Source organism: Apteryx mantelli, chromosome 16 (assembly GCF_036417845.1).
Source record: "Apteryx mantelli isolate bAptMan1 chromosome 16, bAptMan1.hap1, whole genome shotgun sequence".
NCBI classification, from domain to species: Eukaryota; Metazoa; Chordata; class Aves; order Apterygiformes; family Apterygidae; genus Apteryx; species Apteryx mantelli.
Window position 1 is genome coordinate 17,069,167 of NC_089993.1, and position 15,217 is coordinate 17,084,383.

Below are 15,217 nucleotides of genomic sequence, written 5' to 3' on the forward strand. Positions count from 1 at the left end.
GAAGTCCAAAAAGAGGTCCAAATACAGGCATGCTTCTCTTTGAAAGTAGTGTCCTTCAGAGATTCCCATTCCTCCCACTGTAGTATTTCAGTACCTCAAGGAAGCGTTACATAGATGAGTTCAACCGATAAGAATAGATGATTTGAAGTTTATTGTGTAAGTTTAGAAGAAATCAGGAGCACCGACTGGCTATGGCTGGAGTAAGCCAGGAGGGTTGAGAGCCAAACGCAGTAAGGATGAACCATCCCCACAGGAAAGGCTCTGTTATTTTTCTTTACATTCGGGAATCTGAGCAGAGTGCTGTACAGTATATAATAATGTTCAGCAACATCACACATTTCCCTTTTCTTGAAAATAAATACAGTCCCTGCTGTAATGTAAGAGCAAAAATGAAATGGTAACTTTTATTATCTTAATACTCATTCATTCTATAATCTATTAACAGGCAGCCTAATTAGTAGGGAACAAATAGACAAACCATGTTTTAGGATAGAGTTTTATGACTTAGAAATATGCTTTTTTTCATTATTGGCACCATTATTTTCTCTTAGGCATACAGGTGGTTGTCAGGATTTACTAGTCTTTTGATCAAGATCCTGTTGTGTATCTTGTACTGGAAAGGGGAAAGGGAAATTATTCCATTATGGAGTGATAATCCAAAACATCTGCAGGTTATACGTGGAAAAAGTGAAATGTATTCATTACACAGTTTGTATTTGTAAGGGCCTTTTTTTTTCCTTGAGCCATATTGAGACATAATGTGAATGTTATTTCTCCTTTTTTCTCAGATTCCGTATTACATAGTCTCAAATTGCACATTCTTGATGCAATAACACTGAACAAAATATTCTTGCTATTTGTATTGAACTGTTTCTCTTATTTCCCATTGTACTTTTTTTCTAATTTAGGTATCCATAATTTTGTAACAATAAGCTTCGCGTGTATCCTGCATAGTAATTGAATAGGCATTTCTGCATACTGTGCAAGTCTGAAAGTCTGTAGGACGTTTATAGTGAAGATTTTCTAATCTTTTTCTTCCAGGTTAACTTTTAAAAGGTTCAAAGTTCTGCTGAAGTATTCGATTTCTCCATTAGCTTGTGGGTAGCGTAATGGTGATCTCTTTTGCATAGTGTTTTTCTCTTAGACAAGTTGCATAACATAAAGAAATAAATCCATTTTTGGATACTCCTTGGGATTTCCTTCTCTGCTGAAAACAGGGCACTGAGAAGTAATTGCAGACTAAGGCTAAGGGTAGGAATGACTAACAGCATCGCATTGCAGGCTCTACCCATAATAAGTAAATGAGGGTGATCTTGCTGATTATTTGGGCAGCTCTTACTCCTGCTTAGGCTAATCTTGTTTTTGTTAAGTGTCATCAGTGGGTTGGGACCTATAAGCAATTTAAATTCTCAGTCCCAAAAGTAAGATTTGTCATTTTTGTCGAGTCTGGGCTCAAGCTATTACTTCTTTTCTAGAGATAAACACTTTCTCCCACCTTGTATTAAGACTGGCTTGCACAGCCTCTCTCTGAGATGAATTTGAGCATCCGTGAAGTAATGCTGTTAATATTCTGCACCGCAAACACGGATGTAGATAAATTTTGCATGCCGTAATGTAAGACCTGAGAAAGAAGCTAATGTTTATACATTCTGGGGGGAAAGCACCTTTTCAATCTTCAGTGATATGGCCTGAGTGAGATTTCATCTCTGTTGAGAAAATTAAGCACCCAAGTGGCTTTGACAAGGTCTGTGATCTTTCTAATCTGTAAATTATATTTAAAGCTCCCTGTACCTTATACAGTAATATATGTAAAGATTAAAACACTGATTATGTCTTTTCAGAGATAATAGGGCAGTCTACATAACTATTGTATTTAAATAACACAGATTAAGAATTCTACAGCTCATCAGCAGAAAAAAGATCAGTGCTATGAGCCACTTGGGACAGGTTTTATTCCAGGTCAGACGGGAGGAAAAAAGGAGGAAAGTTCAGTGGGATACAAAATCAGAGCTGCACAATCCAATACATCCTCTGGTGATAAAACCCAGCAGACCACGCAGGAGTTGTTAACCCCCAGCTCCCCTTTTTTTCTTTTTCCCGCTCTTCCCATAAAGTAGCCTTGCTTTGTGCAGAATCACCGGGGATTCTGCACGCTCTCGAGGGGCGTTTGTGTTTAGAGGGACAGCAAGATCCCGGATCCTCTCATTGCTTTTTCTTGTCTCTTTTTTCTATTCTTTTTATTCTTGTATGGAAAAGTAACGTTGGCGCCGCTTCACTATAATGTTGTGGGCCGTCCGTCGCAGCAGTTCACCAGTCGCTTCAGGAGCGGCTGGGGGTGGAAGCACTGGGACCGCTCCAGGATGAGCTCCCTCCGCTTGCGAATCAGACTCCTCCGTGTACGGTATTCCCACCTCGGAGGTGGACCATGCCTGGTCCTGAAGACACATCTAGGCCCTGATTCAGACAGTGTCTGGTGAGAAGGTTGGGAGTATTTGGGCTGATAAGCAAAGGGAAGACTGCGAATACTGAGTGCTGTGGCTAAAATAGACATAATGTAAAATAAAGCAGTAACAGTTCTCGTTTGGAGGAAACTCTGTAGGTGGGTTAGGACTGGGGGAGTCTGCAGCAGTCCTCCCATCCCGTTGTCTGTTGTGGGCCGGAATCGGATTAAGAGCACAGCCCTTAGGTGACCTGCAGGGCCTTTCGGCCCAGCCTCTGGGGCTTTCCTACAGCTTCGCCCCAGACTCGCCGTGTCCGACGGTTACGTGTCCCTTGGCTCCGGTTCTGGAGGCAGCGTCTCGGCCTGGCGTTGCTCCCCTTCCGTAGCTGCGCGAAGGGCTCCCGGGAGCAGCTCTAGCGCAGAAGGTGGCGGGCCGGGGGGACGGCGGTGCTCCATTAGCAGAGCCATCCTGCCGTGCCCCCGTTCCTGTGGGCATCCGTACCACTCTCCCATTTCAGCCTCTTTGATAATTATTTCTTCCTAATGGGCATAAGCGAACAGCGAAGAAGAGAGGAACATCACTTGTTTTCTACAAAGGATTCTCACAGAAAATGGCTGCTCGCTGACCCTGGCGTTCCTCGTGGCGTGTTAGTGGAGCACCCAGCCGAGCAGAATCGTGTCGCTGTAGTAGATCAGGAGGCAGGAGGGGGATTGAATGGTTTCATTGACTGGAGAGATAAGAAACTTAGAAAGTCTGGGTACCTTTTCATTACCTGATTGTTCGAAATGGCTCTCTACCCTCCGTGGCCAGACTGAAATCTGATTTGCTGTATCACTCACATCATTGCAACAAAATCACAGTGTTACTTATCTCTATTAGGGGCTTGGCTACTTTCTTAAGTTCTAACCTGGGGCTTTCTTATGAAAGGATAAATTTCTGAAAAGATACAGTGGGCATGTACACACAGAACCCATATTACAGCCATTACAGAACCCATATTGCACATTGAGATTTTTACTCTAAAGCAGGACTAAATTCCTCCTCTGATAGTTTCAGCAGCCACAAAACAAAGCTGCAAATGCTGTTCTGCAAAAGGATCTGTGGGAATGTCCGTACTGAGTTTTATTTGGCAGGATTGAGACCAGAGTGAATTATGGCAAGTGATTTCTTTGTGCTGCAAATGGGAACTTAAGCTGTTTTTGAATAGGAAATATGAATGCTGCCTAGAAACTGTTTAGATAATGCTTGGAAATTGTGTTGTTTTATATATATTCTTGTTATTTCTGCAACTGACATTTCTAGATATAGTATGCAGAATCCAAGCGCTAAGCGTTTTGATGAGCTCTCCGTACCACATCTGTATTAACTCACCCGCTCAAAATCTTTATCAGAAGACTGTTTAAAACAGATTTGTTTTAGGGCTTGTATGAAATGAAAATAAGCGTCGACTTTCGTTTTCGTTCTTGTTACAATTAGGAATAAAGTCAAAAAAGCCATCTTAGGTTTTCCTGGTTGCAGGGAGAGTAAAGTGCACTTTTATTTCCTGCGCTTATCTGTTTACTGCACAAAGAGCCTTTTTCATCTGGTAAAACTCCTAGAGGTTACAACAAAGCCCCCTTCTATTCTTTGGTTGTTTTTCCATGTGGTTGAGCCATTCTCCGGGGGGCTGATAAGCAGAACAAGTGGTTTTCCTCTTTTACAGATGGAGATAAGAAATGGTTATTGCCCAATTTGCCCTGTTTTGTCTTTGCCTTGTTTGTTGATCTCTCAGCATTTACTGTTGTAAACCTTCCCCATGCGCAGAGCGGTGGTGGTGAACCGCTGTTCTGAGGTTCGTTCTTCTCATCAGTAACAAACTACTAATCTGATTGGCAATTACGTTTTATTTTCTTCAATTACCATCTGGGAGATTCCTGTCACGAATACCTATAAGACCACCAGGGATATTTGGTTAGAAGGTTTGCTGCCTGCTAATACCTTTTCCGGGAGTGTTGTTGAGCAGAGGTAAAATCTGCTAAAAACTTAGTTTTTCGAGGTCCCATAGAAGTTGGGTTTATATCGTTGCAAATGAGAACTTTGTTTTTGTGTCGGGCCAACGGAGCATGTTTCCTGGAAGAAACGTTGAAGTACGTTCTCAGCACTTCCTTAAGCACTTCCTCAAATGCTTGAATTTATTCAGGTGTGCAGGTGGTTTTCTTAAAATTTTAAAGTTTTATTGCATGCTTTCTTCTCCCTTAGCACATTAGTCTCTCTTAATCAAAAAACTGTCAAAATGGAAATATTTTTCATTCTGTAATTGAGAAATTTGTTTTGCGAAACAGGTTTGTTTTCTCTGCTAACCTTGTAAAGTTTCTGAGCCCCAGTATCAAAGTTTTGTCTAGCCAAGGAGTGAAACAGCGTGGCAAATAGCTTTTGGCATGCCAGTTGCTAGATAAACAAGGACTTTTCTTTCCATTTTCTATTCTTTAGGGCAATATCTTAAGAGAGGTATCGGGGTTCATACCTGGCCTTTGCCACCCTGCTTACCTGTAATGTGCATGAGTTAGCCTCCTTTGTAGAAAACATTTGATGAGTTGACTCAGTTTGCATCAGTTTAGATTTATTTTCATTTCTTTTTTCTGTATTTCGTTTATTGGATTCTCTATCTTTAGAAATTTTTATTACTCTCATATTCAAGTTTAAAAATAGCCAATTTTTCTTTCCCAAACGAATTGCTTGAAGCAAAGTACCCACGAATGCATGGGTATTTTAATTCAGTTATTAAATGTGTACAGAGATAATTTACAAGCAGCCTTTTAGCCATTTTTTTGTGTCTGCTGACTGTTGCATAAGCTAAATTATTTACAGTATGATGCCTCACGAAAGAGAAGCAGATTTGGGTTATTTACTTTGCTGATAAGAGCGGGGCGTTGAAGTTGCTGTGATATGCTGCTCTGTTAATTTCTTATTTGCTCCCCAGTGGGTAAAATCTTTTTAAAGAACTAACATGAGTATTGGCAGACTCTTTTGAAACGGTATGGAAGTGGTAAGATTAAACAAAACATGAAAAGGTCTTAAAAATTGTAAGTCAGCAAGCGTTTGGTAAAAATAAAAGTGCTCAACAATGGAAAACCTTTAGGATGCTTAATTTATTTGCTCTCTGTTTGGGAATGGCCTCTGCACTCCATCTGGGAGTAGTTCTTGTGAGTTATGTGTTTTGAATGGCACCAAGCTGGGTATATTGGAACAGCGTGTTTGTGCGGTGTAATGAAAGCCGTTGAAAATGGCCAGGCTGAAGATCTCCCCTTAACGAGGAGATTAAAATCTCTGGTAAAGCTGCAGAGTGTCATTTGTCGCTCTGTCGCTTGACAAGACCCTTTGCCTGAGACGGTTCGGTCTTTGCCGTTTGCAGGTGTACAGAGTCTTCACGAGTTTTTTTCCGCCTGTGTAGGTGCCGGCGACCCGTCGGACACGGTGGCTCCTGTGATCGTAGTCCCTCCGCAGAATACGAGCGTCGTAGCCGGCAGCGGTGACGTCACGCTGGAGTGTGTGGCCAGCGCCAGGTATCGTCAAAGCAGCGGCTTGTGTGGAACTGTTCTTAATGCGCTGTCCTTTACCAAAAAGGACATAGGAATATCTCCCTCCTTTTATTATTTGAATGATTGGAGCAGAATGCAGCATGTAACTTGCTTTTCCTTTGAAGAACCTTACGAATAACCTTGTTTGTCCAGCATTACTGAATTCAACATACTGATTTAGAATACAGATAGAGCTACTTTCCCACCTGTTACTCACTCTGTAAGGAAAAGTAAGAGAGTGTGGTTCAAACATTGCCTTAAGAGAGATAATTATGCTAAGGGTTAATAATATTATAACTGTATTGCCTATTGACATGAAAGGTAATACTGTTTAAGTGAATAGTCTGCACTTCCTAGCAAATAAATTAGGAAGGCTCTCCCCCTACTTTCTACTCTATGGAGTAATTTATTACAGATTCAGTTTACATTGATTATTGCTCAACTGTGTATAATGTGCCATAACATACAGTTTGTAGCTTTCCTACTGCGCCCGGGACTAAAGCTTCCATCTAGTAGGAACAGCATTGAATTCTAGGGGAAGTGAAAAACTGAGGTCCTCAGATGATAAGAAATCCAACAGATTTACTTTCCCCTCTGAGGGCAGAGATTTTCTTGATATGGTTAATATTGTTTTGGTAATTGAGTTATAATGAAAGCACTTCCTGCGCAGCTGATTCCCATAGCAGTATTTACTCATTATATCCTTTTGCTTAGAGAAATCAAATTATTAATCCTTAAGTTCTATTGCTGTATCAATTAGCTGTGCTTGCATGATGCCATTTGCATAGTCTGTGGTCTTGATATATAGAAGTTATATATAGATTTACTTCTAAATGTCTGATGTCTGGGACAGAGGAAGAGCTAGAGGAGTTTTATAATCTATATATAACTGCAGATAAGTCTATTCTGTAATGGATATTCTTTTATTGTTGTCCTTTTGTTTTGTTTTTTAACCTTGGAAGACCTGTTGAGAGACTAAGCGTGACTTGGAAGAGAAATGGAATAAAAATAACCAGTGGAATTAGCAGTTTTGGGAGACGTCTCACTATCACCAACCCAACCTCTGCTGACGTTGGGATGTACTTCTGTGAAGCGAAATTGAGAGACAGCACAGAGGAACCAGCAAGAGCAAAAGCCTTCCTTTCTATAATGGGTAATTCTCAAGGCAGTGTGTTTTTTGTAAAACAGGCTCTGGATTCAGGTACAATAGGAAAAAAATTGATATTTTAATATTTTATCGACCTTACATTTGAACCTTTCATCGCTGAATGGAACAAAAGAGGTGAAAGGGGGTTATCTTCCAAATTAATTCAGCTGTTCTTCTCCATGAATATAAATTCATCAAATAGATTTTTTTAAAATACTGATATGATTCTGGATCCCCTGTGAAACTATGCATTTAATCAGAAGTTGGGGAAATCAAGTAGTAAAATCCTTATTGGGCAGTTTCCACATTTTGTCTTCTAGCTGCATTAAATCCTGATTAACTCCTAGCTTGCTTACATCTAGTTTTAATGTGTCAAGTGCCTGCATTTCCAAATGAAGCCTTTTAGGAGCACTTCTGTGTGTTGTCTTTTGCAAGAGCCAGTTGGGAGGCCAAAGACATTTCTGAGCACGCAGGCAGGCAGATGTCATTACTGAAGCAACAAAAGGGAGAAGAAAGTAAGATTAACATCAACGCTACGTGCTGGACCTCTGACCACAAGGGAAGCTTTGGACTTCATATTTTTAAAGAGGCATGAATGCATTTCAGCCCTTTTTCCTGGAGGAACTGGCCTATTTCCGCCATCACCACTATGCTGGAATTTGGCTGTAGTAGGGAGGTCGTGATTTGAAAGTGGTAGTTACCGTGCGTGTCGTGTCCTGATATAATGATGCAAATGAGCATGCTGGACACAATCTAAAGCTTGTGAGGAATTTTAGTATAAAAGAGAAGTTTTAGAATGATAAGCCAGTGCTGATTGTATAAGTCTAGGTCTTAGGTGATAGTCACAGTGGTAACCATGTAGGTGTCCTGGACAGATTATTGCTCTGGCAATGATGCAAGCTCTTAATGTTGATCAGAATTCATATACATGAATTTTTGTAGTACATTGCAGAGAGAATTCAGCACACAATCATCTACATTCCTTTAGCCTTCTGAAAATAGTTTTTAAGACTCTGCTGTATGACGTCTATTCTATTAAAGCAATTTAAAGCAGTTCATGTTAAATGAGAAAACAGCTCTTCTTTGTACAAATCTCTGTTCCAGGTTCATTTGTAGCACTGTGTCCCTATTATATTTATTAGCTTGCTTCCAGTCTTTTTCTTTGTACTCTGTTTCTTAGAGTTATTACTGCACAGCTTCCCTCCCCTTTAAGGAACAGAGACAGATTTCGCTTATTTATGGTTTTGGTTTAAACTCTTCCTTATTCATAAGATTTTATTGTAACTAGCTTAATTTTGCTGCTTTGCTGTCAGGTCCAGCCTAGTGCAATACTTAAAGCAGCCTCTTGGTTAATGTAAAAAGATTCTTAAATATAGTTACAATAAAAATGAGAAACGGTCATTGGGGGATCATACTAAAATAGCAAAGTTGCCTTTCTTTAGTAGCTTATCTACTCTTTTATTTTTAGATGCTTTATGTATTTCTTATCCAGTTTTAGGGGGCTGTCAGGGAATGAAGTTATGAAAAGGCCTGTAGATATGAACAAGCAGATGAAAGAAAGCAGAAACAAATTTCTTACCGATTACTTTTATTTTGTTCTGATGGAACAAGACACTTCAGGTGCAGGTGTTTACTCAATGTGTCAGTGAAGGCTGATACATTTATTTATGAGTTTCTTGAGCTGGAGAATGGATGTCTCATTCTAAACAGGAAGCTGAATCAAAGGATTAGTAGTTAATTCATAACTTTTATTCACACGTAGAATTCTGGGATCACAGAATGGATGGGATGGATCAGGCTGTTGTTTAATTAGCAAAGGGAAAGGTTCTGGAAGAAAGCGCAGACCAGGTTCAAACCACATTCGCTCCTTCTTCTGATGGAATAATTCTAAGGATTTTTTTCTAAGCATTTTTGTGATATAGCCCTCATAACCTACTGGAGTAGTATTTACAGAGACTCGAGTATGCTTGTCCAGCTGCATGTATGAGATATTTGTAGTGTGTGCATGTCGATAATGTATCTGATAATGAGCTGTGCTTCTTTGGGAGGATGATATAGCGTGGGCTTAGCAAGGGGTCTTGACTAACAGGAAAAGGAAATTGTGTTAATAGAACAAGTTTGTTTTCAAAATGATTGTGAAAAACCAAATAAGACCCTCCATGGTATAGTAATGAGAGCTTTTGTGGGTTGATAGAAAAAGTTATTTTGCTATTAACAGGTAGAACAAGGGTAGTGATAAAAAGGTGGTTCATCAAAGATACCACAAATATTGAATTAATAAGAGCCATTTTTTTACAAATACATTGTGGCGGATGACCCTCCACAATTCATCAGTCCTTGCTTTTCCCGGCTAAGTCACACAACTTGAGCACGTGCTCGAAAGGTGACAAGAGTTCTATTAGAAGGCAATGGAGCTTAGTACAGAGGTGTGTATGCTCAGCTTAAATTCCTGTTTGTGACCTACAATAGTATTTCTGAATATTCCTGAGAGTGCATCTCCTGTTTGTAAATTAAGATCACCCTAACCCTTGAAAAATCTGAACATCTAACAGAGTAGTACTGCGTGAACAGGAAGAAAGTGCTCTAGTCTTTAGTTGCAGGGCGGTTTTCTTCTGAATGTGGAAAAGAGATTTCTGACATCTTCATATTCTTCCAGCAAAGATAAACTGAGGTGGTTCCAAACTCTGGTTTTATTAGCTGCAGTTGTTACAAATTTTTAAAGGGTAGCACGTTCCTCCGTTGGCAGAGTAACAGTTTGGGGAAGATTTGTTGCAGATTAGATAAGAGCACGTTTGTTTTACCACTAACTGTTGGAAAATTAAGTAATTTAGGGAGTCTTCTCATGAGCAAACCAATTTGAAAATGGAACTAATCTTAAATGCTTCTGCTCTGGTTTTGCAAGTTCCTATAGCCACAAATTGCACTAGTCATTTTTAAAATGATTGTTCTATGGGAAATTATGAATTTTAGGCACACAGAATAAGGAATGAAACCATTCTACTACATGAAGACTATAGTGTTCCTTAAAGCAGTTGCAGTCAGAAAGTAAAATCTGAACAAAATGAGGAAAAAAGAAAAACAAAAAAAAATGACCTTGTATGATCAGCTGTTATACAGAACTGAGTGTTGAAGCCCTGCTGACGTATCCAAAGGAGTATGATGCAATCGTATTGTCATTATGATATGGCATAAAGCAGAAACACAGTAGAGGATTTACCACCTTCTTTGGGGCTGTTTTGTGCCTGGAAGTGTTGATCAGCATTAATAGATATATTATTCTCATCTCAGTGTTTCCTAGAGAGAATTTTTACGTCCCAGCTGGATATATTTCTTTCTGAAAACAGGACATTAGGTGAGTGTTGTAGGTCTGTTTCTCTGTCCTGATTCTCATAAAGTACAAAAGATACAGTTTCATGGGATCATGAGATTCAGGAACACATCAGAAACATAAATAGTATTAGTATGGAGGACCAACCTGGCTAGAAGCTGGGATGATCTATATGGCTATTCCTCCTTCACTCCACTTCTCCAGGAGCAAGTGTGGAGATGCAGAAGGGCCTTCTTTGTGCATTGCCATTCTTCATGAATTTCCATTGTTTGTATTGCTGATAAAAACAAATTATTTTCAGCTGTTGCTAGCCCCCTCAATTCTTTGCACTCAGCTCTGCATATATTAGCCCTCACGGCTCCAGTTTAGATGTTCAGAAACACTACACACCATGTCTTGAAAGCAGAGGAAGGAATTTTTTCTGTGATGATAGTGTTTATGTATTGTGCATAAGAAAAGAATGAGCATTTTCAAAAAAACTTTTATATACAAAATGGTGTAAATTTGACTGGTGTAAATTTGGATGCAGAGGCTCTAAGCAGAAAAATAAGGTAGCCTGTTGGGAAAAAAAGAAGTTATGTGGAAGAAATAGGTTTTGAAAGCTGTTAAAGGGCTCATCTATGAATTTCATGTAATAGTTTAATAATCTTTCACTATGTTATTACTACTTCTGGTCTGGTGAGCCACAGAGGTTCATGAGACTGACGTATCTGTGTCTCCTTGCGCCCGAATGCACTCGGGACCCAGCCTGGACCTATCCCATAGTGAAGTAACGGGACTTCTGGGAAGTCCACTTCCATCCATGATGTGCACTGGAAGTTCCCCCTTCTTTCAGTTCTGCAGACAGAAGCTGCGTGCTCTGGGCCGTTGCAGGATTTTAGAGTGCAGGTCACAGTAGGGGAGGTTAGTCATACATACCATATAGGTTCCCAGGTGACATAATTGCATCTGTTTTTGAAAGGAGCTGTTCCCAAGCCAGAAGGATTTTTCCCATGACTCAGAGCATGCAAAGCTCAAAACGAGACTGAGAAGAGCTTTTCATCTGTTTCTGTTTTAACCTGATACTCATGCAAAGAAAAACCCTGCTTTAAGGAATCTGTTATACCTGGGTACACAGTGTATAGTCTCTCCGCACAGTCTGATCTTCTGTCTGGAGTTACAGACTTTGTACCTATAAGGAGCTCTCGGGTTTTCTGTTCTACCTTCTTTGCAGGATATTCACCAAATAACTTAGTTTATGCTAATGTTAGAGAAAGGCTTCCATGTTGAAGGCTCAATTTTCCTCTTAAATATGTGGGCCTGAATTTCTGAGTGATACAGGAATTTCATCTTTGGAGGAGCCCCTGGGGCTTTCTCTGTTCTTTCTGACTTTCATGTAGGTATCTCGGATTAGGTCACACATCTCCAATGCAGCTTGAAGGGTATGTAATGGATGCTGACTGCTATCTTTTGAATGTTAAAATCAGTGACCATGTAACTCTGTGTGGGAGAAGTTAGAACAGTATCAAATTTTGCAGGCTCCCAAGGGCTTTGCAGAGAGGCTGTTTTTGCAACGATGTCTGTAGTGTAACATGCCCCCTCCCCCCCAAACTCTCAACAACTATAAAAAGCATGCATTTATATTCAAATATTCTTTTTCCCTTTTGCTTGTTCTTGACCTTTTAGTTAAGATCAGTCAAACGCCGATATGATAGCTGAGCAATATAGTATCTGTTTCTTTCAGTCTAATGTGAGACGTGACTTCTCTCGTTGCACAGCACACTGCACTGCCAGCAGGGTGAACTTGGTATAATAGGTCTCTTCCTCCTCTAACCGTTGTGATTCTATAATTTAAATCAAATGTTTGACCTGATACCAAGAGATGACTGTCATTCCTTGAAATAGCAGTGTCTGGGGGCTTGTCTGGCACGTTTAGATAGTTTGGAAGACATTGTAATTTCACCACGCGTATTAAATTTCAGCACGTGATTATTGCCTACAACAATAAATGTTCAAATTCACACTGTGTGATCCAAACCAAGCCTTATAAATATGCAATATAGTCATATGTACAGAAAGCCAGAATGCCCCTTTAGAATGCCATCTGACCCCATAAATGTTGCTGTTTTCTGTGGCCTCTTCCTGATAGATATTCACCGGGTGTTGTAGAACACCCAAATTCAGGTCCCATGAATTTCACACTTGCAACAGGTCTCTCTCTAGGTCTTTAGGCACACCCCTCCTATGCAGATCATATGCCTGACTCTTAGAAGTTCTAGATTTCTGTTGTGTAGGACCTGTAACTGGAGCCATTTCTGCTTAATGTGTTCAGCAGTCTGAGTTGTGTTGAAGCTATAAACCCTCACTACTCAATGCAGTAGGCAGGTAGGATGGAGCCTGCAAAGGACCTGTTGGTGTTGCTAGTGTAAGAGACATGTATGTGGAAAAGCAGCGCTGTTGGCACGGGAGGTAGTGTCATCTGGGAGTCCTCTGGGAGTTGGCCTGTGTCCTTTAGACCCCAGACCTTTATCTGCTGCTCCGTCTCGTCTGCTGCAGTGTCATCCTGCTTCTTTCAAAAAAGCTGGTGTGAATCTTCCTTTTATAACAGTCCTATTTGCAAAGTGACAGTTATCAATAACTTCAAGTTTCTTTTCAGGTAAGTCATTGCTTGATAACCAGCTCCCCTAAACATCTGGTATCGTAATCGGTGTCTTCGAGGGTAGCAAAACAACCTGTATGGGATTTAAAGGAAGGAGCACAGGTGGTGGGATAGGATTTTTGGAAGAGAGGGAAAGCAGACTGTATAAATATGCCAAGTTTATCTGCAGCAGCTGTGTGCAACAATAGTTCATAAGCAGTGTTATGGAGCCACTAGCATCTTTGAGGTCACCTGCTGGCAGCTGAAGGTTGCCAGTTTTAAAAATTGGCCTGTTAAGGTTAGAGTGCCATAGAAAGGGGAGGGTGAAAGGAGTACTTTCAGCAATCCCCTAAAAAGAGGAAAATATGCTGGAGCCTCACTGACAGAAGAGACATCCACAACTAGAAGTGCAAAGTTAGAAGGCCTGGATGTAGGGGTACGTGCCTGGATGCTGTCTTGCTTCTGTGCTGCTTTGGCCACCTTTCCCCTCTGCCTCCCCTCACAATCAAATAAACTGAAATAAAACAAAAGGCTCAAAATTTATTTTAAGAGAGGGTATGCAGATGGACACATAGATAAGTAAGGGTACTAGGCTAAAAATTTGGAAGCCAAAAAGATAAAATTCTGGGAACTGGAGCTCAAGGAAAGCATCAAGATAAGGCTTGGAGGAGGGCATAAAAAGGGAAAGTGTGCAGTACCTGGACATGGGCTTAGATGGATTGCAGATGGTTCAGCAACTTAGATGATCAAACATGTCAAACAGTGTGTTCCATCAGTGAATTTCAATTAAATGTTCAGCTTTTCAATTTGTTGCTTAGATTAATGCATGAGATCATATGCAATAAATCACCTCATATTATGTATGTTTATTAATAGCTTTATATTTACGCAGGGAGGATCAATAATGTTAACACATGTATATTATTAGAATATAATAAATCATGTAGCTTGTTTTATTGGTTTTGCTGGGTAAATGCATATTCCAGACTATTTTGCAACCTCACCTCCTCCTGTGCGCAAGATTTTGAAGACTAATATTGATTGACTTTATTTGGAATGACTACAGAATTGTAATATCCATCGGAGCCCAAATGGGACCCCAGTTCTGTGCACTCAAGCAAGTATTTTATTGTAGTTAGCGGGAAGGCATGCTGTGAGCGTGTTCGGAGTTGCAGTCCTGGTGGTTACTGATGTGTACTTGCTGGCACATCATATAATCACTCTGTGAAATGCTGATAGCAACACTTGCTGTACTACAGGTCATAGCAGGAGAAATGACAGGGTATTTGCAGGCTAAATTGATGTGATTTTGTTTTCACTTGTGAAAATAAGTTATATCCTATCAAAAATACAAACGGCATGTCTGGTTTGCACATATGATTGGTGAAAAGCTTTGAGAAAAGATCAGCTTAGATGACTTTGGATCTTGCTTGTAGCTTGCTACACTTTTTTTCCAACCTACCTGAATTCCTTAAGATGAAAGTACAAGCAGCTTGTTCTTACAAGCCATTTATATTGCCTTGTCTGTATTTTTTTAAAACTTCACCGTCAGTTTGCCTAGGCTACAATAGAACTGTAGTTACAATCAAATAAAATGCTTCTAAAAACAGTACTGGGATGATAATTGCATTGAACAGACTATGACAGTTTTTAGTTACCATGATAATTACTGCAACCTTAATGCCTGTGGGATTTTGACTTGACGCTCTTCAATTTTATGCTGCATAGAAGAGTTACATGACAGCACGCTCTACAGTTTCTGGAATCTTGTCTTTGTTTAATTAAACGTCTAATATCTTTTCTTTAGTCCTAATGATAAAGTGTGGGTTTTTGTGGTTATTACTGTAACTTCAATTAAAGCATTAAATCTGTTTGCTTTCAAGAAATAAAACTGTTGAGGAGAGGTTTTTTTAATTATGCTGCACTTATCCTGTGATATGTTATGGCACTTTATTTGACATGCTTCATGCCTTCATGAGGTGATGTTTAGTTTAGATACTGAAGCAAACTATCCTATAAAATCCTGTGTTGTAAATATAAACCTTTATAAACCCCTCGGGAAGGCTCTTCTGAACTGAGAATTAAAACATTCCATGATTCAAACCTATAAAATGAAAAGTAGCCCCC

At 39.9% G+C, this 15,217-nt stretch overlaps 1 protein-coding gene across 1 annotated transcript in view; it reads left to right on the forward strand.

Moving 5' to 3' along the window:
• Positions 1–15,217, forward strand: part of SDK1 (sidekick cell adhesion molecule 1) — a 432,196-nt gene that overhangs the window by 264,751 nt on the left and 152,228 nt on the right. The window contains exons 6-7 of the mRNA XM_067306719.1: positions 5,872–5,983; positions 6,961–7,151. Of these exons, the coding sequence (XP_067162820.1) occupies positions 5,872–5,983; positions 6,961–7,151 (303 nt within the window). The remainder of the gene's footprint in view (positions 1–5,871; positions 5,984–6,960; positions 7,152–15,217) is intronic.